At 49.9% G+C, this 26,132-nt stretch overlaps 1 protein-coding gene across 4 annotated transcripts in view; it reads right to left on the bottom strand.

Annotated features, from left to right (window-relative positions):
- Window positions 1-597: 597 nt before the first annotated feature.
- The window catches only part of LPIN1 (lipin 1), a 123,546-nt gene continuing 98,011 nt past the window's right edge, over window positions 598-26,132 (bottom strand). For all 4 annotated transcript variants that reach the window (XM_076000555.1, XM_076000557.1, XM_076000559.1 and 1 more), the window contains 7 exons: window positions 22,034-22,160; window positions 20,500-20,648; window positions 19,994-20,080; window positions 13,970-14,122; window positions 8,382-8,496; window positions 7,418-7,521; window positions 598-4,053 (listed from right to left, as the gene is read on the bottom strand). In XM_076000555.1, the coding sequence (XP_075856670.1) occupies window positions 3,894-4,053; window positions 7,418-7,521; window positions 8,382-8,496; window positions 13,970-14,122; window positions 19,994-20,080; window positions 20,500-20,648; window positions 22,034-22,160 (895 nt within the window). In that variant the 3' untranslated portion in view covers window positions 598-3,893. The remainder of the gene's footprint in view (window positions 4,054-7,417; window positions 7,522-8,381; window positions 8,497-13,969; window positions 14,123-19,993; window positions 20,081-20,499; window positions 20,649-22,033; window positions 22,161-26,132) is intronic.

Genomic DNA, 26,132 nt, shown 5'->3' with positions numbered 1-26,132 from the left:
GGGCACCAAGCCCCCCGCCTGGCTTGCAAAAGAAGTGACACTGATCAACTCCTTTGATGCAGCAGGAGTTGAAAAAGGGGTCAGAGACAGAAAGGCGGAAAACCTACTGGCATTTTAACCACCTTCTCTTAGATTAAGGCAGGGGCGGGCACAGCGTGGCTCCCCGGGTCTGAAGATGTGCAGAGGGAGGCGGAGAGGTGAGGGGCGGGTCTGCTGAGCCTCCTGCTAGCAAGCACTCACTGGTCCTGCTAGGATGAGGAAATTGAGATTCAGGCAGCTTGCTTTGAACTCTTTAAATGGGGCCAACTTAGCTCTCCTCCTCGGCAGTTCTCCTGTTCTTGGACTGTACTAGGGCCACGTGCATTACCTTGTCTTGGAAAGGGCACTTGGAGGCCCAAAGCTGATGGCCCATGGCCCCGTCGTCAACGTTCCTCAGCCTCCAATGCAATAGTTTTGGGTGGCAGTGTTTGAAAACCAAGCTACAAAGCATTTTAAATAGTCAAGTGATTGAAGCCGTGACACTGGGGAGATCCCAGCCACCGAACTCGCCTCCCCTGCACACTCAAGGGCCACGACAGCAGGTGGGAGTCAACAGGCCACAGATCAGACGAATTTTTATTTTACAGATTAAAAAAGCCAACGCACTCAAGTCAGAGTTGGAACAAATCGACACAATGAAAGGGTTTGTTTTGTTAAGATGCACAAGCATTAATTCTGCAGGCGCCCAGAGATGGACTGTTTGGATTTGGGCTTCGTGAGGAACTCAGGTGGGTATCTTTGACAGCTATGTTTTAAGGATTTAGGAACCAACACTCTTCCATTTATTCCAGAAACACTTAGGCTGCACCTGTCGACAGTGTGCAAAATCAGTAGGAATTATGACAGTTTTCAGCTTACGTGATTGAGCTAGTCAAGGATTTTGATTGATTTGCTCAAAATAAAAAACAAATCTGGGGTAACCACAGAGGAGAAGTTGAGGGTCCAAAAAATGAGGACAGCAGATGTGAGGCAAGAATCGTTCAACCTGGATTCCTTCAGGGCCAGGCCCTGGGAGGCAGTTTCTGGACACCCTCGGACTGAAACCTCCCCGCTCAGAGATCACCCCTGCCAGGGCAGGGAAGAGCCCAGCGCACCCTTCTCCTCTCTTTGTCCATCTTTCCCTTCCCTTCCAAGTGCGTAGAGAGGGGTGGTATCTACCCACTCGAATCTAAAACATCAGAAAAGATGTTTTCTCAAAAGAGTGAACAGTTTATAGCTAGAAGGATTTTTTTTTGAGAACATGCTTGATAACACACACGAGAAAATCAACAACTTAATAACTTATCAAAAACTACTTAAAATTCACATGCCTGATTTTCACAGAAGTCTTTCATCAGTCTCATTTATTATGGTATTTTCTAGCTTTGCTTCCACTACAACATAATGAAGCAGTACAGTGATTTTTATCATTGCACCAGCATATGCAAATACAGATCAAACATTGTAAATAAAATATACTCAAAGTGGTGATCCAAACCTAAAACTGAAAAGGGAATTCACTTTGAAGGTGTAATCATTTTTCTCCAATGTACCAGGTATATTATTTTTCTCTATGCCAAGAATATATATTTTTCTTTACCACATATGATGAACGTCTGATGACTTGTCACTATGGTGTGATTCATTTCCAAAGGGCAACTGTGAAACATGTGGTCCAAATACAGCATTCTAGCAGGTGAACTCAGCATCACTGGGGTATAGCTGTGTACACGCAGGTAAACCAACTCACATATGCAGCAGCCCACATACAAATCTCATTTTCAGATGCCAAAAGGCAGGTTAGTCAACATTATAGCCTTGCCATGACTCACTCGGAATCCGACCCAGATCTGAGAGCACGACTTTCTGGAAGGCAAGCTTCTGTTTCAGGGTGCAGTGATGTAGAAGTTTAAGATACATCAAAATGAGGGGTCCAAAACTGCATGCTCTCTCCCCTCCACCCGGAGAGCATGAGGCTCGTCCCGATGACAGGCGAATGGCACGAAGGAAGCGCCACCAACTCCCGCGGCCAAAGTTCCTCCCGGGTGCAAGGAAGAAACTGCGTGAACCTTTGTAGGCCCATGAGCTTACACTTAGTTCACAATAGCTAAGATTCATTCAAAAATACCCTCATGAAAGACAGAATTAATGTAGCCTCCAATGATTCTAGTGAACAAGCCCAGAGGAGTTATTACTAGTTAAGGCAGGGCTATTTTTATAATTATTTCTAATACTTCTGAAAGGGAATCTGCACAGCCATGTCTGTGATTCTATGTAAATCTGTGATCCAAGACACGTATGTTTGCCTTTCTCTGTGCGCCCACAGGAAGCGGTCGGCAAGGGCATCGCTGCCAGCAGAGGCCACCAACTACAACGAAGGCAACAGCTCTGTGGATTTTCTTTCACAGAAAGAGTAAAATCTCATTCAACTGTTTCGGTTTTTTTGCCTCCTAGGACTCTAACAACGAACTTTAAATAGGAAAGTGCTTCAATCACCGGAGTAGAACATTCTTTAAAAAAATAAGACGTCAAGAAGTAAAGCAAAATCTTTTACCAAAATAATTCTTTCACTTTTCAAATCGTTTTCTCCACAAGCCAGTTCAATAAGCAAGTAAAAGAATCTTCCTCTATTGGCTTAAAAGACTGTCACACTCAAATCACTGCTTTTTTTTTCACTTGCCCTTAATTCGAAGTGGAAAAAGTCAAGGAAAATAAATTGCTTAGAAATGCCGAAGGAAGGTCAGTCTATGACATACACAGAATAAGGCTCTTTGGATAGTCTAACATATAATCCTTTTAATATATTAATGACAGCTGTATAGAAAGAATACGACTAAAATGTTTATAACAGTAATCTATTCAGAGTAAAGCAATAAATAATATCTACAAATAATATAATTTAACTTCTCGAAACTATTTTCTTAAAACCAAGGAGTTTCTTTTGAGACCTCGCAATAAAAGTGACATCATTGTCATTTGGCATAAGCTCGTTCAAGTCCCCGTCACCAGCACCACCTTGCTGGAGGAGAGGGAGCTGGCCGAGTGTTGAACTCATTCAAAATACTGCCTTAGGAATAGTCACTATCGGTTTAATTTTAAGGCATTGCAAAAGTTACCAAGAGCTAGACACAGCGCATTCTAAATAAAATGTCTGCCGCAGATGCATTAAGGCATAAAGATTCCAGCCTCGAGCCACAAAAAAAAAAAAAAAAAAATGGGGAAAATATGCCACGTATATAGGCTACCTTTAGCCAAAGGAGTTAAAGAAGAATTTATCACCTAAAAATGAGACTAGTCAGCAAATACTGCAAGGGACCATCACAAGGCCAAGGCCAAGGGACCAAACCCAGTGAGGTTTGGAATTCCCTTCTGAAACCTCGGATTCAGGTCTCGTGACCCTTGACGGCCCTCCCCGCCGCGTGCAGAAGCCGGCGGGGCGCACACTGCTACGGTGGGAACGTGCCCCCCACGCTGCCAAGAACCGTGCGCCCCTCCACTGACGCTGCCACCTGCAGGGACGGCCCCCCAACCCCAGCTCCTCTGCTCGGGTTCTGCAGGCCTGGATTGCACGTGAACCGACAGCTAGTTGCCGGGGCGGGCCGGCGGTGTGACTGGCGTGGAGCCACAAGCGAGGACCGCCATCCACGCCGCGAACCGGCGACTCCTGGCCTAGCAAGCACACCCTTCGCAGTTCCCTTAGCAGTGTCGCCCCCCGGTCGGGGCGGGGGAGAGATGCGCCTCAATGCCTTCTGCTCGGAAGCAAATGACCGCACGTCGGGCCGGCTGCGGCCACGCGGCGCCCAGAACCTGTCCTTCCCCGGCGACGCCCGCGCCAGGGCCGCGCCGCTGTCGAGAGGCTGCGCTGCCCGGCCGCTCTACGTGGAGGCGGAATGGGCGTCCGGGTTCTCAAAGGGCGGCAGCGGCTCTCTCCAAAAGGTGAAATTACTGAAGGTGTCCGCACAGGGGAAGTCTGAAGAATGGCTTCTTTTCAGCAGCGGGAAAACGTGGTCAACCACCTCACAGAGCCGCACGTACCTGCAAGGGAAACAGGCACGTCACTGTCACTGAACGCCGGCCTGCTTAACTCGGCGGAGGCAGCCCTAGGTAGTGTCTTAATTCATCGGAAATCAGGGCCGGGAGTGAAGAGCGTGCAAAGGAGGGCCGGAGGGGGCTGCGTGCAAGGGGAAGGCGGGGCTCGACCTCACTTGGAGGGCAGGGGAAGGGGGCAGAGGACGGACAGCAGGAGGAAGTCAGCGTGGCCAAGGGACAGCGCCTGCTGCAGGCGTCACTTATGGGGCCTCGGGGAGGGGAGAGTGGCAGACAGGGCACATCTCTGGGGCACCAGACAGAGACCACTTCATTGTACGCCGAGAGACGCTGGGCCCCGGGGTTAAGGAGACACAGATTTGACCGTCAGCTCTACCATTTAATAGCTGTGTGACTTAACCTCTCTAAGCCACAATTTCCTCCACTGCAAAGGTAGGAAAATGAAAACTGTGCCACAAGGTTAATACGAGAATTAAATAAAATAATGCACACAACCATAAAATAATGTATACTGAATACTCAATACATGTATTTGACAACAAATTATTAACATGTCTTAGAAAAAAAAAAAAAAAAAGCCCTGGTTGTAATGAGGGTCCAGAGACGTAGAATCTACTCCTGTCTTACTTGCTGTGCAAACTTGGGCAAGTGTGTTGCCCTCTCTGGGCTCAGGTCCTTCATCGTTATAGTGTGTGGTGATGGACTAGAGCAGGGTTTCTCAATTCTCCCTACAACATTCTCCCACTCTATTATCTACACACTCCTGAGAATATGTTGCGTGATAGTTTCTGTGGCCTGTACTCTAAAAGCTAAGCTGCTATATTGAATATGCATGTTCAGACTTCCAGGCACCTCCAAACGGAGACCCTGGCACACGCAGCTTTCTCTAGATTCCTTCTTGACCGTCCCTGGGTCCCTCTCCAGTTCCAATTTGCTAAGAACTTAAAGGGGCTTTCAAAACCCAAACTCCAGGAATTAGCATGTTCTGAGGCATAAAATAACTCACTAAATAAGGACGAGTGTGTGTATTTAATCAGGGACCTCCAAAGGACTTATGAGAAACAGCGTGCTTGCACAAAATGAGAAAAATGTCTTTTAATATAAAACCAAGAATTATGTCTTTCCTGGGGATTAAAACAAACAAACCAATTTTTAAAATACCTCCCGGCTTTAAGGCCTATTTATCTGCGGTTTGTGGCCGTGGCGGGAGGCAGCCGGCAGTTCCCTGCCAGGCCGCGGTGGCTGCTAGAACCAAACCCGCTCCCACGTGCCGTGAGCGGCGGGCCAGGCTCCATCCGCACGGCTCCCTCGGAGTGGGCAGAGCTTGGCACGGACGCGCACGAACTCCAGGGACAGAGCTCTGAGCGCCTCCCCCTGCCTGCACAGCCCCTCCATCTGAAGACATTTCAGACAACTGTCCTGGGTTCCGAGTGACAAGCACCTACTGGGCTTAGAAATAGTTGTACCAGCCGGGCACGGTGGCTCACGCCTGTCATCCTAGCACTCTGGGAGGCCGAGGCGGGCAGATCCCTCAAGGTCAGGAGTTTGAAACCAGCCTGAGCAAGAGCGACACCCCGTCTCTACTAGAAATAGAAAGAAATTAGCCGGACAACTAAAAATATATAGAAAAAATTAGCCGGACATGGTGGCGTATGCCTGTAGACCCAGCTACTCGGGAGGCTGAGGCAGGAGGATCGCTTGAGCCCAGGAGTTGGAGGTTGCTGGGAGCTAGGCTGATGCCACGGCACTCTAGCCCAGGCGACAGAGTGAGACTCTGTCTCAAAAAAAAAAAAAGAAAAGAAATAGTTGTACCAAGTTCAGAGTCAGAGCAATGTGTGCTTCCCAGGGGAGGAGAGTTTCTCTCTCGCAGGAACAAACCCAGCCCCAGTCCAGGTGTAAGGTGACAATATTCTTTGGCAACATGCAGATGTGCTGCCAGGCGGAGGTCTGCCCTGGAACCCCGGGGCCTCTGCAAACAGTGACCTAGAGGCCTCTTAGGCAAGGCCTCTTAGGTGCTGGAACCCTCTTTCCACCTAAGTCGTGGCAAGACCTCCCACTTCGCCACTTCTGAGCAGTGTCCCATTGGTTGAAAGGCCTTTTTGACCCTAAAAAGAAATCCACTGGATGCTCTTCAGAGTAAGGACAGCCTTGCACATGGGAACGCACCGCACGGAAACGAGGGAGGCGGGAGAACGAGGACAGCGTCGGGCGGCCGTGCAGAACAAGGGAGGAGGCAGAAACTGCAAGGAAAGGGCCAGAGAGGGAAGGGAGTCCTGCTGCTTTCCTGCCGGTCAGGACCCGGCCTGACCCTGACTCGCCTCCCGCAGGACGGCGGGATGGTCCCCGTCTCTCCCCACACACCTTGAGGACCACTGGGCCGCTGGCAGGGCTGTGGGGTGAGGAGGCTTGTGGGGCAGCCCCGGGCTCCCATCAGCCCACAGCTGCCCTACGCATGCTGGCTGAGAATCTCACTGGATAAGCCTCATCTTGAAAATGAAAATATTCCCCGGAGGAACTTAGATCTCTAATCTGTCTAAAACCACAGGAGGTTCCTGGAAGAGACCAAGCCTCAGGAACCCACTAGATCCAAACTCCCCCAGGCTAACTCCTCCAGCTAAACAGGATCCCAGCAGGCTCCCTGGGGTCACTCAGGCCCAGCGACTCGTTCCAGGCCTTCACAGACCAGGCCGGAAGAACTGCAGCCCCCGAAATGGATGAGGCAAAGAGACAACGGTCCGCCTGGGCTGACGTCGTCACCCAGTGCCAAGCCACCCAGCACGTGGAACAAGGAAGTGCTCTCTATGCTAGGACGTTGAGCACCCAAAAAGTAGGACGTGATGAAGAGTGGATCTACAGCAACCCAGGATGCCTCGTTAAAAAGCAATAAATCCAGTGTTGCCACTGACTCAGGAACACTGGGCTCTGACCAAAAAAAATGAGGGGGAATTCGTAACAATTACACAGCAACGTTTCTGGTAAGAAACACTCAGTATGTGAAGAGATATATATTCCTCATCTTTAAATATAGCTTCGCAAGTTTCAACTTGGTTACATTTCTAATTCACATTCTAGGCTTTCAAACCTAACTTGGCAAATCTAAACTACGAGTTTTCGAATTCATTCCATTCCATTCTGTAGCAGCATCTAACCACTAGTTTAAATTTTAAACCCAGCGGGGATCTGATTTAATTCCAATTCTCTAAAAATTAAGTTCTGGACAAAATACAAGGCGTTAAAATATATTTTTCCTTATAGGAATCAAAGATTCAACAGCAGAAGATTAAAAAAATGGTATATTGTAAACTGTAAAGCACCATTTCAAGGTAGCACATAAAATGTGCACAATACTCACGATGAGATGTTGGTCTTAGCATGTTCTTGCACTAGTTCTCCTTTAGGGTTGACGGTAAATATTCTATTCAAAGACACTCCTACTTGCTTGTATGAATACACATCCTGTATTTGGTAAAGATGATTTAAAGTTTTAATTAGAAAGAAGAGTTAATTGTAAAAACAAGTACATGATATTTCTGATTCGATGTAATATTATCAAATTTTCATGAACCAGAGCTACACCCCAAAGTAGCATAGCGAAAGAGTATCCTTGGCTGGGAACTACTCAATGAGCTTTCCTCTCCGGGCCTCAGTTCCCTCATCTGTTCAGGGACTGGGTTAAGGAGTAGGCAACCTACCCAGTCCCCTGCAATTCTAACTTTCATTAAGGTTATTCTCGGACCTATTTTCCCATATAATGAAAATCTGCCATGACTTTCAAAAGCAGGAGGATTTTCTGAGTGAGCAGTTAGTACCCAACTATATTCTCTGGGATACCGAACTTTCCAGTAAATTTGGGTAGTGCCTGCAAAATCTCAAAGCATTTCTTCCACCATACGAGACAATGTTGTAATCTTAAAACTTGAGAGGCAATATTTCTACCCCCATAATATGATGAAATAAAAGGAGGGGAAAAAAAAACCTGAGAGGCTAAATTCCCTGCCGTGGTTAGGACTGGCTTTGTGGTTCCCTTCTGGTAGCAAGGATCCAATCCTATGAAGTGTTCTTGTTTTACTCATTTAATAAGTCATGTGGAGTTTGGAGTTTCAATTCCCACATTTCAAGCTTCCTCCCACTGGCCAACCCTCAAAGGACAGCAGAGGCTACAAAATAACTTTCAGTCTCCTTGTCTTTAGCTGTGAGCAAGTGGCCATTTACCAGACTACTCCTCGCAGGACAAGCATCTGGCTTTCCATGCAGTTCTAGGCCAGGGCTTTCAGAAAAGGCAGCGACTTCACCTATATTCCCAACCTACTACTTACAGCTGGTCGGTTTCCAAAAGCAGCATAAAAGGGCTCCGTATTTGGGAAAAACAGGTTCTTGATGTCTGTCAAACACTGGACTTTAAACTTTTCCGGTTTCTTTTCAATCACTTCTCTGTTAAAACAAATAAATTACAGATTAGCACGATAAGCTTCATTAGCACCAGATTATTTTTAACTGTCAAAGCTGCGTGACACCAAGAACACTTCCATATCTTCAAAAGTTAAATACGCTGAGGTCAGGTGAGCCCTCCCAGAAAAGCTCTAGACACAGAGAGTCTGTACTTGCAGGTTTCCCCACAAAGACAGCACACTAAGGACAAATCATTTCACCAGAGTTCTGCCAGTCCCCCACGGAGCCAAGAGGGAACATCTCCAAACTCACTTTATGAGGTTAGCGTAACCTCAAAAATAGAACCTAAAGAAGAAAAGTAGGAGCCAAGTGTGGCCAATCTCATTTGTGAATATAAGTGCAAAAATTCTAAATATATACACATATGCAAACTGCAGCAATGTGTAAAAGCTGGGTTTTTATTCCAGGAATGCAAGAGTAACTTCATATTTTAAGTCAATTAATGTAATATAACACATTATCAGTTTAAAAGAAAAAAAAAAGACCAAGATCATCTCAATAGATACAAAAAGGGTATTTGATACAATTCAACATCCAATCAGGATGAAAACTCTTACAGCATGAATAGAAGTGAACACTCAAAAACCCAGAGTGAACATCCTATGAACAGTGAAACAACAGTGGTTTTTCTCATTGTTTCAATTCCACACTGCACTTGCTGGTCCAAGCCAATGAAATCAAGTAAGAAAAACATATAAAAGTTGTAAGGATTAGAAAAAAAGGATTATGGGAGAAATCGTCATTATTCACACACACAAAAAAAACTATCCACATTAAAAAAAAAAGAACCTGTAGATAAGTTATCAGAATTAATAAGAATTTAATAAGGTTAATAAGTCAATGTATAAAAAAATATATCAATGTACAAGAATCAATTGCATTTTCATGTATCAAAAACAGAAAAGGTAATGGTGTTAATACTATTTTTAAATAGAATTTTACAGTAACAAATGTCTAGGAATAAACCCAACAGAAGATGTGACAGACCGTTATGGCTAAAATTATATAACTTTATTGAAATATATTAGGGAAGACCTAGATAAATGAAGAAAAAGAATATTCTTGAATTGGAAGATTTGTTATTATCTTGAGATGTTTATTCTCCCTAAATGGATCTGCAAATTTAAGCAAACTCACAACAGATTTTTGCACGTTTTTGGGGAAGCTGACTCTAGCCGGGACACTCCTGACGGGAAGGCAAGGAGCCTGAAGCTCGGGTAGCTGAGCCACCACGGTGCTGGCCACTTTGTCTAGCCCTTTGCCCGGGGAACAAAACAGCCCAGAAATAGAACCACACGCTTGATTTACAACCATCATGAGGTCTCAAAGCAGCAAGACAAGGACCGTCTTTTCAGTCAATGGTGCTAGGACACATAATGTCCATGTAGGAAAAACACAGAATTAATGTGGAGCCCGACTTCACTCTACCTGAATGCATCGATTCCTGGTAGGTTATATAATAGACCTAGATGTGAATGGCAACACCTTCAGATAAAATACAGGACACTGTCTTTACGCCCACAGGTCAGGGAAGACTTTGTTAAGGCACAAAAAGCACAAACTACAGAGGAAATGATTTGTTCAACTACATGAAACTAAATTTATGGTCATCAAAAGCTATAAGCTTAGAAAAAGTATTTACAGCACTCATAACAAAGGCTAAGTATACAGAATATACGACACGCTCTTCCAGATCTAAAAGAAAATGGGGGGAAAGACTTGAACAGGCAATAATGGCCAATAAACATATGGAAAGAGGCATTTCACACCCATTGGACTAGCAAAAATGTGAAACTCTCACATGTTGGGAAAAAAGTAAACGGAACACTTATAAACTGTGGCTGGGTGCACAAACCGGTTCAACGACTGGAAAACAGTTTGGAGCGGCCTATTAATAATGAAGCTGAGCATGTGCATACCCCACTACCCAGCAATTCCACTCCCAAGGAATCGCCTTAGAGCAACTGCTGCACTTGTGCCCTAGACAACACCAGCAGGAAGTGCTGCCTTTAAGAGCAACACACTGTGAATGGCTCGAGCATTCATTAACAGTAGAATGGATAAACTGTGGTAGAGTCACACAGCCAGATACTGCCCCAAAACAAAGATGAGTGAATTACAGCCACACCCAACAATCTGGGCAACTTCCAGAGTGAGCGGAAAAAGCAAGCCCCAGAAGAAAACAAGATCCCATCTTACACAAAGTTCACAAGTGCGCACAATTAAACATACGGGCTGAGACTGCAAAGGTGTGATGAAACTATTAAGAAAAGCAAGGAAGGAAGGGAATACCTCTAACCCTTCTTAGGGAGAGGCAAAGATATACAATGTAACCAAAAGGTCAAAACAAACAAACAAACAAAAAAACCACCTGGGGGTTGGACCCGCTTGATGTTTTGGCACAGCAGGGGGGCGGGGGGGGGGAGGAATGGCAGGGGCAATATATGGAACCCTAACAGTATTTGTACCCCCATAATATGACAAATAAAAGGAAAAGCAACGAACGATTAACACGGAATTCAGGAACTCAGGGACGGTGGTCACTCCGGGGGGTGGGGAGTGAGCACAGCAGGGACTTCAGATGTGACAGTGAGTCCGTGTTGCTCTAACCGGGTGGCAGGAACCCTGGTGCCCACTGCTGCATTAGCCTGTATACCCTGCATAGACTTCACAGATACTCTTCTGTACCTACTCAGAAGTATCATTTAGATGATGATGATGACGATGGAGCACCAAACTGAGTGTCAGACCCAAGGGTTGGTCCTGGCTCTGCACTGCCTTCTGTGGGTTCCAGGGTCCCCACTGACACTAACTGACGGCCTTGCATTCTACGTCTCAGTACTTTATAGACGGATACGTGAATGACTGCATGATGTGTCTCACACTTCCGTCCACTGGGGGAAACCACCCCAATTCAACTTCCACCTTCAATCTTTCAATCTCTTTCTTCTCTCTGTCTCTCTTTCTCTCTCACACAGTCTTTGAAGGATGTCCACATGTATATTTACGGGGGTAAGAAATGATCTCCTTGCCCAATGCCACCCAACGCTCTGAAGGTGCGTGCCTCCTTGCTGGGAAGTGTGGGCAGCCAGAGAGCAAGTAGTGAGGGCTGCTGAGAACTGCTCTGGTGACCTGTATACACTGTGCCTGTGCGAATCCTCTCTCTCTCTCTCTCATGATCTGAATTTGCAAACAGTTACTAGTCACTCACCTCACCTAGAAGTAATTTTACTCCAGCAAACAAGTGTCATTTGTCCAATTTTCACAGCAGCTCAGAAACCCCAAAGAACACGGCAAGGTTACTTGTAGAATAATTCCTTCTTTCCCAGAGCGAGAGGCAGCCTCCGTCGTTGCCTACCTCACTCCGGCAGTCCAACTCTGCCCAGCAACCCGGAGGCAAGGGAATTAGCAAAGGCTGTGTGTCCGGCCTCACCCCCCAGCCCAGCTCACCAGCAGGGCACCCCGCAGCAGACTGGAGCCGGACTTATTAAGAAAGCACATCGTACTGAGAGAGGGTTCATGACAACGATCTGAGTAGCTCTGTCTCCACAGCCAAACAGGGTGGGGAATACAAGAATCACATGACTCAACTCCAATTTCTACCTGAACAGGAGCAGCCGGCTCCTCCTGAACCGGGAGCAGGTGTGTGAAACGGATCCCCTCAACTCCTCCTTTCAGACGTATTTCCTAGAATCACGGCACTGCGGAGCTGAAAAGGACCCTCGAGACCATCGGATCCATCCTCCTCGTTTGGCAGTCGAGGACAGAGCCTCAGAGAGGAGGGGCACCGACTCTCTGGTCACGAGCGGGCTCGGTAGCCGCCAGACAGCACCAGAGCTCAGGCGCCCGTTCCCACTTCAGGGCTCCCTGCCCTCCCATGCTGAGAGCTTATTTTTGCCGACTGTGCGACATGCACATACCCACCCACTCTACCTCCCTTTTCCTTCGTTTTAATTTAAACCCAGGCAGCATAGCCAGACCTGCACCCAGTTAAAGAGTCTTGCTAGGGAAGGTCATCCGTGCTCACGGCCCGCTTAGCCATTAATTCTAGAGAGTCCGCAGGGCCGCCCACACACGGATGGCCTTGCCTTGGCGGTAGCTGTGGAAAGGGCCGGGCTGGTGGCTACATGCCACAGAAGCACCTCCATCTCCCAAGAGGACACACAAATTATGAGGTTTCGTTTTTTTAAAAAAAATTCCTCATAGTGAAAAAGTAACATATCTTGGACAATGATCTTTAAAGAAGGAAATGAAAAAGATCGCTTTAAGCTTATTTTTAGTGGTAGGATGTCAGAGTAATGACATCAACTTTTTACTTAGCCTAGGCAAGGCCTTAGTACCTACTGAGTAGCCTATTGCAGATCGTCACTATGGCTTACAGTCACAGTTCCATTAAACTATCAGGACTTCTACTGCGATCTATGTTGCCATGAAAGCTCTTAGGACTTGAAATACACTAGGTTTTGCCTGAATTTTCTCCCTAGAATGTGCAAGTTTCAATTCAAGATCTTTTACTACAGGAATAAAAGTACTGCTCACTCAAAACAGAGCTGTGATCGGAAAGGTATCCATACAGCTAAAGAGAAACACTCAAGAATCAACATGGCATCTGGGGTTCCTCTAGATTTTTCCACTGTTTGCACGGTTAGCAGCCGCAAGCAGCTAATCTGGTCCCCAGATGCAGGCAAAATGATGCCACAGCCTCTCCTCAGGTCTCAAAGGACCAAGCATGGGACAGTTAGTTGCCACCAGCATTTAGCAGGGACCAGCGTCCTGTGTCTGACCGCAATGGATCACGCTTTGAGAGAAGTCTGGCAAACTGCCCTCCGCAAACTACAGAAGTCCAGAGTTTTCCTTCCCCGATACCATGGGGCCAGAGTTAGTCTGGCTTAGCTGCCTTAAATACAGTCCAGAAGGTGAAAGAAAGGAGGGTGAGCAGAAACTGGCCAGTGGGCTGTGAGAGGGCCCTTAAAGAGAGACAGAAAACCACACGTGTGACAGGTGGACGGTGGAGGTTAGCCGAGGGGCCACTTAGCCCAGATTAGTTTCCCCAATGAGAGGAGATATAAGCTGCTTCTCCAAAGGCCGCTGAGACTCGGCCACACCACCCAGGGAGAGGGGAGCAGGAGAGCCACCCCAACACAGGGGAACAGCATGTGCAAAGGCTCCAGGTAGAGAACAGCACCTGGGCGGCGGAGACTGAGCTGTAGGAACTGGGGAGAGACAGGACTAGAGACAGGGAGGGGCAGGGCTTGGGGAGCCTGCAAGTGCCCCGAGTGCCCCTCATGAATCTGGACTTCATCCCCGGGGTGCAAGAGCCAGTGGAGGGTCCTGCCGGGGTAACAGATGAGGCCTGCACCTTGGCATGACTGTTCTGGTGCCGGCTACAGGCGTGGGTGATGGGTGGAGAAGGCCATCAAGGTGGCCCTTTGGGCCTGAGCGGCAGGGGCGGTACCTGTGCAGGGCGGAGAACAGGCTGCTGGGGCTGAGCAGCAGCGGGCCCTGCGGCAGCACCGTGCCCCGCTCGTTGACCCAGTGCAGGTAGCCCCGCGTCATGTCCGCCATGCCGATGGCGCGGGCAGAGCAGTAGAGAAACTTGTAGCCGTTTCTGGAAAAGAGACAAAACGTCCACGGTTAGTGGCGCCACAAGACAGAAGCGTTTTGCATTCGCAAACCCCGACCCCCAACTGTTCCATGCAGAATGGCAGCGTGGCAAGTTCCCCCACGTGTGAAAGTCCGCAGGCCACAAAATTTAATTTGCAATTGAGAAACGAGCCCAAGTGCATTTCACTGTGGTTCACGAAGTGCTTTCGCACTTTAATCCTCGCGAGGACATGGTTGGGGGGGTGCTTTCCCCTGGTTTTGCTGCTAGAGAAACTGAGGCTGAGAAGCATCAAACTGGCAACTCCGTTCCTGCTCCCAGGTAGGGCCACCCACCCCCTGTGACAGGTCCACAGCTGCCTGCAATTCATACCCTGCTCCAGCGCTGAGCCCATCCTCCCCTCAAACTCCCTCCCCCACCTCTCCCCCCACCAAATCCCCTCTCTTCTGGATAATTCCCACCAGCACATAAATATGCCATAATCTTGCTCATCTCATCCTATCAACAAACCAAACAAAAACAACCACAAAAAACACCCTCAATCTCCCTCCAAGCCCCCCTTCCCTGGCACCTTGTGCAGGGAAGTTCCTCCGCAGAGCTGTGCACGGGCACTGGCCCCACTGCTCACCCCCTTCCTCCCGGCCCTCCCCGTGAAGGTCACCCGGATGCCCATCTTGCCAAATCCTGGCACCACCTCTCTCAATCCTTGCAGGAAAAGACTTGCCAGTGGCATTGGCCTCGGGGCTCATTCCTCCCTCCAGAGTGACCTTTGTCACTCAGCACCCAGGCGCCCAGGTGCCCCGTCTCCAGGCTGGCTCCCCTTGGCGGCCATCCCCGGGCAGACGCGTCGTCACCTTGGCCGCTTCCGTCTGCTCCACCCAGTCTCAAAACACACAAGCACCCCGGGGTCTCGGCCCTCATTCCTTCCCACCTCACTGCCCAGGCCGTCCCCCGGCGCCACCCACCCTACTACCCTGCCCGCACCGCCACAGCCTCTTGGCCTCCACGGGGCAATAGCCTTAAATCATCTCCCTGCTTCTATCCCATCTCCACACGGCACCCTAAGAAAACAAAACTCAATCTGTTCACGCTCAACGCCCCACAAGGTTTGCCATCTCTTGCAGGCGTAATCCACACCCTCCTTTGCCACGGCCTGCAAGGCCAAGAGCACATGGCCCTGCCCCTGCCTCCCTCTGCAACCCCACCTGCCAGGGATGTCCAACCCCTCATTCCCGGCAGGCCGCCGAGACGCCCCAGCTTGCCTGCACCCTCCACGCTCACCCCTGCGCTGGCACCTGCCGGGGCTGTTCCCCCTGCTGGAACACCGTTCCCCTCGTCTGCAGGGCCCGCTGGCTCACCTCATCTAGGTCTCTGCTCAGAGCCCCCCTCCCCAGAGGTGGCCCCACCCATGTCACGAAACACCCACCCTCACTCCTCGGCCCGGCCTTCTTTCTCCTCGTGGCACTTATCACCGATACCTCGTCACGGTCCCTGTGTCCGTGTGGCTCGTTCATCCATCAACCCCACGAGAAAGGAACTCTGCTGCACGCCTTGCTCTGACCCCAGTGCCAAAACAGTGCGGGGCACACAGTGGACACTTAGCAACCGCCTGCTGGGTGAGCAAACAACCACCCACTCCTTAGCCGACTTACTGTTCTACCATGGATATTTTATGGTGGCCAAAGGACTTGTGTCTAGAATTGCTTAATAATATGGTCTTCAAAACCAAGAAACAGGAAAGTTTTAAGAAAAAAGGCATCTGGAAATGTCAGCTTGTTTGGAACACAAGAATCTACCTTTGTATTTCAGCTGTCTAATTAATGCAATCTTTAAAAAAAAAAAAAACTCTATTTCTATGTATAGCTCTTCACATCAAAGTCCTAAATGCTATCACCTGCAGGGGTCTGAGAGGCTAAATTTACTCGAAACTTGATTTTCAAATACATCGCGTAGCTTGATCATGACACTGGGCGGCTGTCAGCGTGTGAGCATTCCGCTGCAAGGGCTGTTGCTAGACTTAGCTGGAAAACCAGCTTGAGGATGTCCTAATGGGAGAAGTGCTTGTTGGTGGCAGCAGGAATTACCCCTCCCGCCTGCGATGAAAGCTGTCTGAAATGCCAACAAGTGTCCCACCAAAGGCTCAGGTGGCACCAAGTCTCGATGGTGCCCTTGCGGGTAGTACCCCTCACTCAGAAGGGCAACCAGTGGCAGGACACGCCCTACAGGCCAAGTCGCTACTCAGTCTGTAGGTTCCCGCCATCATCCTTTCGGTGCTCGCTCGCTGAGCACTCCCGTGCCAGGCCGCACTCGGGGCTGGGGGTGCCCATGGGCACAGCACGGCCCTGCCCTGCAGGGACAGACAGTACTGTGGGGAAAGCCCACAATCACCAAGCAGGACAGGTGACAGAGCAGAGGTGGGACTCGGGTAGGAAGGGCAGGTGAACAGAGGTGTGATACACACACGGGGATGGCCCTGTTCCTGCGACATTCCCGCCAACTGCAGCAGCGCTCTGGGGACAAAGCAGAGCAAGACAGAAAGAGCCAGCCATGCCCAGACTCCACGAACGCAGTTTTCTCCCCCGCTCCCTCCCAGTCTCCACATCTCTCCCAAAACACTGACCTAGGGAGATTTAGATAGTTCAGAAAGATCGCCTTTGGGATCATTTTGCAGCATAAGTTTCTAGACTGGAGTTTCTCAACACCAACATCTTAGAACAGACAAGGGTTTGTTGGGGAAAGAGGTCCCTATGACGCTGCATTGTAGGAGATAAGCAATGTCCCTGCCTCCACGCGCTAAGTGCCAACAGCATGCCCTGTCATCACAGAACTGTCCTCAGACTGGCACATGCTCCATGGGGACAAAATCACTTTCCGTTGAGAGCCACTGTTGTAGAGAAAAGAGACTCTGTGGTCCCACTTGCAAGTCCTCAGAGGAAAGATGGTCACCAGCCACCTTAAGGAGGGAAGGCTCTGTGCCAAACCCGCGTCTCAGCCTGGCCTCCAGGGCCCTCTGCAACCGGCTCCTGCCGACTGTCTCTTTCCCCACCCCACCCTGGGCACCGGGGCCTCCCCGCTCCCTGAGCTCTCCACACACGTGCCCACCTCCGGCCTCTCCTCTCCTTCCAAACCCAATCACCCACTGAGACCTAGCTCAACAGCCAGCTCGACAGACCTAGCTTGTGAGAGGTTCCAGGACAGTCAGCCACAACAACAGCCTGCCATCGAGTCCAGCTTGGCCCTCCACGATGGGGACCGAGGCCAGAAGGCCAGGCCCGGCCCTTGGGTGCCCACACAGAGCCCGGCAAGTCCAGGGAGGGGAGGTGGCGAGAGCTGACCGGGTCGCGGATCCCGGCCTGGAGAGGCTTCCTGAGCTGGGCAACAAAGGCGGAACACACGCTGAGACACAAATCAGAGGTAAAGGCGGGTGGGGCAGAGGCCGACACGGGAGCGAAGGCAGGAAGAGGGGAACGAGCATGGGTGGGCACGTGGTCGGCGCCATTACAGCAGGCCTGGGAAGCAGCAGTGGAAAATAAGAAGCCGGCAGAGGCTGGAACCGAAACTGCTGGGCTTCGAATGCCACACAGAGGAACTGGCACTTGGCACTCTGAGTCCCGAGCGGCAAGGCCCCAGGGCAGTGGCCAAGCTGCGTTGGAGATGGCGCTTCCGCAGCCCTGGCCATCCCCGCCAGGTGCACTGGCCTGACTGGGTGCCGCCACCGCCGACACATGTCAACAAGCACACATGTGTCATGTGTCCAGGTCACGCACTGCCCCCACCTCCCAACCACAATGATAATACAGAAACAATTCTGTCACAGTCTCAGAGCCCAACTGACAGGTCTCACTCATTCTAGACCAATCAATCAAAGAAAAGAATGATCAGGTGCTCTGGGGTAAGCTACGCAAGTTCATTTCTCAAGAAAATCTCTCTTCTGGGAAAATCCGAGAGAGACACAAATCGAGACCAAAAAAATAAAAATGAGAAAAAAATAAAAAGCAACTGTGCTTTCTAAATGTTACAGTAAGGACAGGAATAGATTTATGTTCCAAAAACCAAATGAATCAGGCTGTGAACTACTCAATATCCTGACCCATGAGGGCTCCTTTCCTTCAACTAAAAATAGACGCAATTTTCAGTGTCATGCAAGTCAGGCCAGCTCATGAGCAGATTAATCCTGCTAAGTGTGAGGTCTGCCCGTGGCGCGGCGGCGGGGGAAGGGGCGTGCGCGTGCACTGCCCACGGGAGCCCAGACTGGGAGAGCCTTTTTAGAAGGCAACTCGGTAATATTGATCAAATCTTTAATGTGTTCGTCCTTTGACTCGGCAATTCTTCTTCTGGGAATCTACTTTACGGCAGCACTTCCCTAAGTGTGTGTATTTCATTATTTATTCATGTGTAGTTACATATTATAAATATTCTATGTAACTGCTTATTGCACCACTGTTGGAAACAGTGAAAAAACTGGAAACTACCTACAGGTGCATCAGTAGAGGACTAGTTAAATAAAGTGTATATATATATATATCCATAGAACAGAATTCCATGCAGGAGCTGCAAAGAATAAGGTAACCCTGCATGTAACAGGACAGACATGGTATCAAATTAAATAATCTGAGTACATGTCAGAGGGAAGGGTACGTACACAAACTTCTAAATACAGCAAGACAGACCCAAACTGTTCATGGTATTTCCGCTTCAAGGGATGGATCGGCTTCAGGCTGGGCACTAAGAGGTGCTCGGTGAATGAGGGAGGGAGGGAGGGAGGGAGGGAGGGAGGGAGGGAGGGAGGGAGGGAGGGAGGGAGGGAGGGATGGATGGATGGATGGATGGATGAGGACAGAGAAGTGTATTTCATTCATCTGTGTTCACAGAGTTCCAGAAACAGCCCTGGCTGGTTGTCCGTTTCCTATCATCACCAAGGCGGCCAGAGGAGACATGTGTTGGGAATGGCGGCCCTCAGTTTCCACCCTGATGCTCACCAAGCGTGTGACTTCCTCGCCACCCTTGCCCACGGGAAGATGGGGCTGTCCTGATTCAGGCAGAGCCACCTTCCAGCTCCCGGAATGCACTGGGGGAGCGGTTTCACACGCATACGGGAGACTCCAGCCCACAGAAAGCTGGACAAGCGTGACTAAGCGGGTCAGAGACTTGGACTAGGACGGGGGTGTGTGGTGGGGAGGCTGGGTGTGGAGAATCCCTGCCGGGTTCGGAATGCCAGAGGCAGACTAGGACTATGGGAATTTGGACAAATAACTCTGACTCTCTGAGTTAATTTCACTTGTCTAAACACAGAAATGACGTTGCAAGCCTTTTAAAGTTACCGTAAGATTTAAGCGAAGGAATACCAGTGCCTGACCCAGGCCGGCAGTTTGAGGACCCCTCTCCCACCCGACGGTGGTCCCAAGAGGGGACGCTGTTCTGTCTTGGCCGCCCACGGGAAGCAGGGACCAAGTGGACAAGACGCGCGCTGCCGGCTTGGCTCTGGAGACCTGAACCGCAGCCAAAGCTTGCTCGGAATCTGCAAGGTTTCAGCCCACAGGAAATGGCTTGGCATATACAAGCCTGCCGCTTCTTCATCTGGTTATTTTTGACATTGCTCGGTAAGAACCGAACCTCGATCCCGCCCCTAACACTGCCACCCTCTGCTTCCTCTGAGCAATTTCTGATTCACCTGTATGTCTCTCCTCGTTTCTTGGTACCGAATTCAGTCTGAAGTTGCCTGAAGTTCACAGCGTACACTGGACTCCTCACCGCCATGTCGCCCTCCCCCCAGCCCCTGCCTGGCCCGCGTGCAGCCCACTCCACTCTGCAAGTCACCCAGCGCCCTGGCAGGAAAGACTCCGCATGCACAGATACGGGAACACACTCTGTACTTACTGGCTCACTTTATGGTACAGTTTAGCAATGCCCTGGTGGGTCCAATCCTTCCCAAGGGTGGGCAAAATGTGGCCGAGTGTATCTGATCTACACAAAGATAGAAAAGAAAAAAAGAAAAGAAAAATCCCATTCAGGTTCGTTGCACCATTCAGGACTCGCAAAAAATGCTAACGAGCCCCATGACTTCCTTCCTGGATAGAAACTCAAGGCCCACGTGATCACGTGAGAGCGCTCAGGGTGGACCGTGCTAATCCACCTCCTGTCTAATCACATGCCGGGGCCAAGGCTTGTCAAATCAAAGTGAAATGAAAAGGCCGCTCGGAAGAGGCAGAGTGGAGGCACCCACCAGAGCAGCAGTCGGGGACATGGTACCCAGGAAACAACTACACCCTGAACACAGCTGTCGGATGCAAGGAACTGAAACTACAGAGGCAGCTCCAACTGCACGAGAAGTTGCACCACACGAGTCCCACGAGGTTCCCGAGGGCCCCGTCAGCCACACCTACCTGGTGATGGTTCCGTCGATGTCAGAAATGATGACCTTATCGTCCCAGTTCCACAGATAGATGGTGCCTTCGCAGCGGCAGGTGCCTTGGTACTGCGTGGTGACGCTGAAAACCACGTCGTTGGGGCCATTCTTCAACTTCAAGCTTTTCTGAAAAACATGAACCACTCATCTGCTTGCCCAGACTGAGGGGTGTTTGGCTTCTGTTCCGTAAGAAGCAGGATTTAGCTTTAAGAAAATGAACCATGACCCTGAGCCATTGTACGATCTTTCTTTCCCCCCTTCCTTGTTCTAGCTCTTCCCGGGGCTGGCCGGGCAACCCTGCACCTCGGTCCCGGGCCCACCGCACTGCCCGCCGTCTGCCCACCTCCTCCACGGGGCTCCCCTGCCGAGCGCAGTGCCAACTCCAGCCAGCACTTGCGGATGACAATCATTAGACGGGGTTTAAACAAGAGGCTGTACGGCTCAGCAGAAGAACTCGCCATTTCTGAATAGGACGGACTTACCACTCCATGACTAAACAGGAAGGGCTATGATTTGAGGAGACAAATTCAAGCCAAGTGTGAAAGTATGTTTCCCTAAATAACCATGCTACAATTATTATTAGACTGACAAAAACTGGGGAAAAAAGAAGTCTCAGGTTATCAGTCATGCCTCAAATCCAGAAGAATATAGTCTAGGCCCGAGGAAACTGCACCAAGTTCAGAAAGCAAATTTACCTTTTGGCAGTTCCGGGCCTCTCTGCCAGGCCCCTGTGACGCGGGCCAGCTCACTGCACAGCCCGCAGGCCGCTGACGCCCGGGTCCCCCGAGTCACTGGCAGGAGCCATGTGTCACACAGACTCCCAGGGTGCAGGGTCCCGCACGTCGCCTAAGTGGGTGCCTGGGCCTGTTCCTTACCTTTTCCCGTTAAACACCATCACAACTGAGTCAGGCTCCTCACTGACTTTTAGAATACGATGCAAAAGACTTTATTCACCAAAAAAAAAGCAAGGATATTTGCTCACTGACTGGTCGTGGAAACTGTGGAAAATAGTTCCACGGGAAGGAAGGGGCTTTTGATTCAAACTGGTCTTGTACACACACACACAAAGGACACTGTAACCAGACCGATGCCCCTTGCTACCTGAAATTCTCTAAATTCCACCGCAACTGCTTGATTTCCACCAACCTAAAGAGATGCGTTTGAGTTAGCAAACACTCCTCTTAAAGCGAAATCCCCCTTGAGTGATTTTAGAGTCCGTGGGTCATTGACAGCTCAGGATCAAGGCGCTCAATCGGGCTCCCTTGCTCCCCACACTTGAGAACAGCGGCCTCCAGGGCTGGGTTAGAAAAGGGGGAAGACAGGAGAGAAAGTGGTACTGCCAGGCAGGGTGCTGGAGACAGCTAGAAACACGGGGCAGGCTGCGGGGCCGCGGGCAGGCTGGGACGAAAGTGCCGGGAACGCCCAGCCCACAACGTGCGCCCCCGGGGCTCCGCAGGGCCCCCGAATGCCGAGGACTGACAAGCGCAGCCGCGTAAGAACGCGAGGCTCACCAGCTGCTCCGAGGTGAGCCGCAGAGTCTTTTTGTAGCTGACGTTAGACAAAAGAGAGAGGTGGCTTGCGCTGGACGGCTTGGCAGCTACCCGCTCCTCGTCGCTGGAGGATGACTCATGCTTTATCCTGGAACACAGCGATGTCACCGCCAATTAGGACACGCATCTGCGCGGCCATTAAACATGCATTAGCCCTGAATCAACGGCTGAGTCGATCAGGCATCTCCTGGGCGCTGTCTCCTGGGTGGTCACTTACCATACGGCCTTAGATTTATCAGTGAACTCCCGCTGCAACCCCCTCCATGCGCCTCCTGCGTTATTCACGCGGGGCTGCCTCTCCTCATCCACCCGCCCAGTTACCAGCCACCGTCGCTCTGCTTTAAGCCCCCGTAGGTCCCCATTCATGACAATTAGAGTTAAACTCCCTCCTGGCCTAGGAAGATGCTAATGCTCTCTTCTCTGCTTCTCTTCTCTGCCCCTCTGAGACTGCAGGCCACGCTCATCGGCCCGCCCCCCCGCACACATCTCCAGATACACAGCTCCCGGCCATGAGGGCACTGGAGGACCTGAACAGGTACGAGTGACAACAAGGAAGACTCACCACTTCCCTGCTCCGGAATCCCTACTAAGGTTATCACACGAGCAATGAAAACATCTTATTTGCCCGTGCAGAATCCATAGGCCCATGCCCCTAACTCTTCTAGATTTTTCTGTTTGGTGTGGTGGGGCTGGGAGGGCAGAGGGTGGGAACCAGGCTCCTTTTCCTTAAAAGGCTCATAGAAAGCATCCCAGTAATTAGCAGTTCCCTGGAGGAAAATCCTGCCATCCCCACCCTGATAGTATTAGCTCTGCTTTCTGCAATCATCACCTTTGGAGATGCCTTAATGCTACAGGAAGTGCTTAATACCCGTCTCTGACTCAGCGGAAAGGCCAAGTGGCCCCCAAAGCAGGTGCGCCCCAAGCCCTCAGGGGCTTCACCTTCCTGTGAAGCCTCAGGCTCAGCACATCCTGCTCAGCAACATTAGCACATAACGGAGCTCCATCTCATCTTTTTTTTTTAACTATCTTTTCAAAAATGCTTATTGCTACAGACTCTGGTAACCACAATTCTAATCTCTGCCTCCATCAGATCAACTTCTTTAGCTCCTACCTAAGAGTGAGAACATGCAGTGTTTGTCTTTCTGTGCCTGGCTTGTTTCACTGAACATAATGGCCTCCAGTTCCATCCATGCTGCTACAAACGACAGGATTTCATTTGTTTTTATGGCTAAATAATATTCCATTGTGTATATGTGCCCCACATTTTCTTTATCCATTCATCCACCGATGGACACTTAGCCACATCTTGGCTACTGTGAACAGTGCCGCGACAAACACAGGAGTGCAGGCATCGCTTTCATACACTGATTTCCTTTCCTTTGGACAAATACCCAGTAGTGGGATTGCTGGGCTGTATGGTAGTTCTATATTTAGCTCTTTGAGAAATCACCATACTGATTTCCACTGTTGCTGTAGTATTCCCACCAAGAGTGTGTAAGAGTTCCCTTTTCTCCGCATCCTTGCCAGCATTTGTTATTTTTTGTCTTTTTGGTAGTAGCCGTTCTAACTGGAGTGAGACAATATCTCACTGTAGTTTCGATTTGCATTTCCCTGATGATTAGTGATGTTCAGCAAAAGAAACTATAGCAAACTAAAAAGCTTCTGCACAGCAAAGGAAACAATCGACAGAGTGAAGAGACAACCTGTTGGATGGGAGAATATATCTGCAAAGTATTCATCCGACAAGCCACTCATAATCCAGAATGCACAAGGAACTCAAACAACTCAACAGCAGAAAAACAAGCAACCCCATTAAAGGTAGGCAAAGGATCCAAATAGACATTTCTCCAGAGAAGCCGCAGCAATGTGCGTCTCATCTCAGAGAGCTCTCGCCTCTCAGTGCTGATGTCCTCTCCTCCTCCCGCCTCCTGCTGCCCCCCTTCCCCTAAGAGCTCCTGTGCAACCTGCTGCCTTTTTGACCCCATACACGTTCATTCAAGAAGTGATCCCTACACCACTAACACGTTACTGCCAAGCACTGGGGAGGACACCGTCACATGCACCCCCACGTCCGTGTCATTTCTACTACATCTCGTGTGGAGACCTGGCCCCTTCCAGTCCGGAAAGGTCAGCCCTCCCCTAAGCACCTGCTCCCCGGGCCCCAGGAGAAGGGCTTCGGGCTAATGGCCTGGGGCTCATTCAACCAACACTGCCGTTCAGTGCCAGGCACTGATGACATAGCAAACAACCTGGTCCCTACCCTCACGGGGCTTTGGTCTAAACCATCACAACACAGCAACCTGGGCTGGAGACGCGGAGGTGGAGACGCCAGGACACAGCCCTGGTGAACAAGCCACGGGAACAGGAGACTGTGTTGAAGGAGAAGGGCAGGTGGTAGGGCTAAGCTAGGCACAGATGGAACAAAAGCACGATGTGAGGGGCTCGTTCTACCTAGAGTGGAGATGGCACAGCGGGTAGAATCTAAAAAATCCAGGTTTCAGGCCCGTAGTGACTTTACGCCGTATTACCTTGGACAAATCACTTCTTTGTCTTCCAGCCCTGGCTTCCTCATCAGAAAACGCAAAGGAACAAATTGCTTCCTGCCCACCAGAAACTCCAGGCTGCAGGCAGGTAACCATCTGGAAAGACCTGGATCAGGCGTGGGGCATGAATCTCAGGAAAGGCCCCAAACCAGGTAATTCCTCTCTCGACCTCTGGCAGCTCATCTGTAAAATTTTGACACGTTCCAAGAGAAGGCCCTTCCGGTTCCAACACCTGCAGATTCCATGAACAATGCTGGTTCTTCTGAACCAACGACACAGAGGTTTCCAGACAGAGCAGACGCGGTCCTGGAGCTGCCAGAGCCGGGGTTGGGGGGTGGGGGGGCGGGATCTCCTTGTCGGGCAGAAGGAGAACGAGGGTACGGGCCCCCCATTGCACAGGAAAATGTTTACATTCCAACCAAACGGTTTGGAGCGAAATGAGAGCCAAATGTGAACCCAAGCTCTTGGTGACAACAGATTGATGTGTACCTCTGCCGGCAGGATAAGGACGCAAGGCAGAATAGCTGTTATTTCCATCTGTTGCTTTAAGGGGAAAAAAAAAAAACAACTAAATTCGTGCAGCATGCAACGTTTGAAGGAACACAGAAAGGAAAACACAGAGACCAAGGCTGAAACGGGAGTTGTGCAGGTGGCTGTCGGTGGTTTCACTTAGGGCCAGTAAATGGTCATCTGCGGCTGCCACCTCCCAGATCTTGCCACCCTGCGTGGGACAGAGTGCCTCCCACTCTCAGGCCCCGCCTGCCCCACCATGGCTCATTGCATGTGCTTGCTTTACAGTGTCTGCAAGAAGCAGCAAAACAAAGGGCGCGTGTCATTTGAAAATCTGCGTTCCAACGAGTAGCTGTGAACAACACTGAAGTCAGCACTTGTCACAGTGTGCATTTTTCAAAGGGTATTTTAATTATTTGTATGGTGACAAGCTGTTTGCTCAATTATGGGACTTTCGGGGACTGTGCTGCCAATCAAGTCTGTCAATTAGCAAAAACATTCTGACACCTTGTTTTCAAGTCAACTGCATGACTCTAATAAAGAGACTAAAAGTCTGAGATGCCAGCCTAAATTAAAAGATCTACATTTTTCAAGAGGACTTTATTATAGTTCTTTCGAAATCTCAATACCTTTTCACAAAGAATTGGGCCTTTTCACAATTCTTAATTTTTGGGGTTTGATAAGGAAGCGTGGTATGACTAATTCAGAACGGCCAATAGTCCAGCTGTTTCTATGTAACTGGGAAAAGCATTTTTTGTCCATATTGGAATATGACAGTATCAGACAGTAGGAAGAAGGTCCATAACGCTTCAAGTAAGCGGCAGGGGCTGATGATCCAACTGGGGAAGAGCTCACAGCAGTTCTCCCTCCACTCTCCCGGGCCCTCCCAGCCACCACTCGGGGGGGTAAGAATAAAGTCACGGGACGCCAGTGACGGCACCAGGCCTGCACGTGCGACCCTCTCCAGTGCTGTCGTCCTGCACCCCTCGTGAGCCTGGCTCTCTGGC

The sequence above is a fragment of the Microcebus murinus genome, chromosome 3 (genome assembly GCF_040939455.1).
Source record: "Microcebus murinus isolate Inina chromosome 3, M.murinus_Inina_mat1.0, whole genome shotgun sequence".
NCBI classification, from domain to species: Eukaryota; Metazoa; Chordata; class Mammalia; order Primates; family Cheirogaleidae; genus Microcebus; species Microcebus murinus.
Note: the sequence above shows the minus strand (reverse complement) of the source record. Positions and strands in the feature narration are given on the sequence as shown.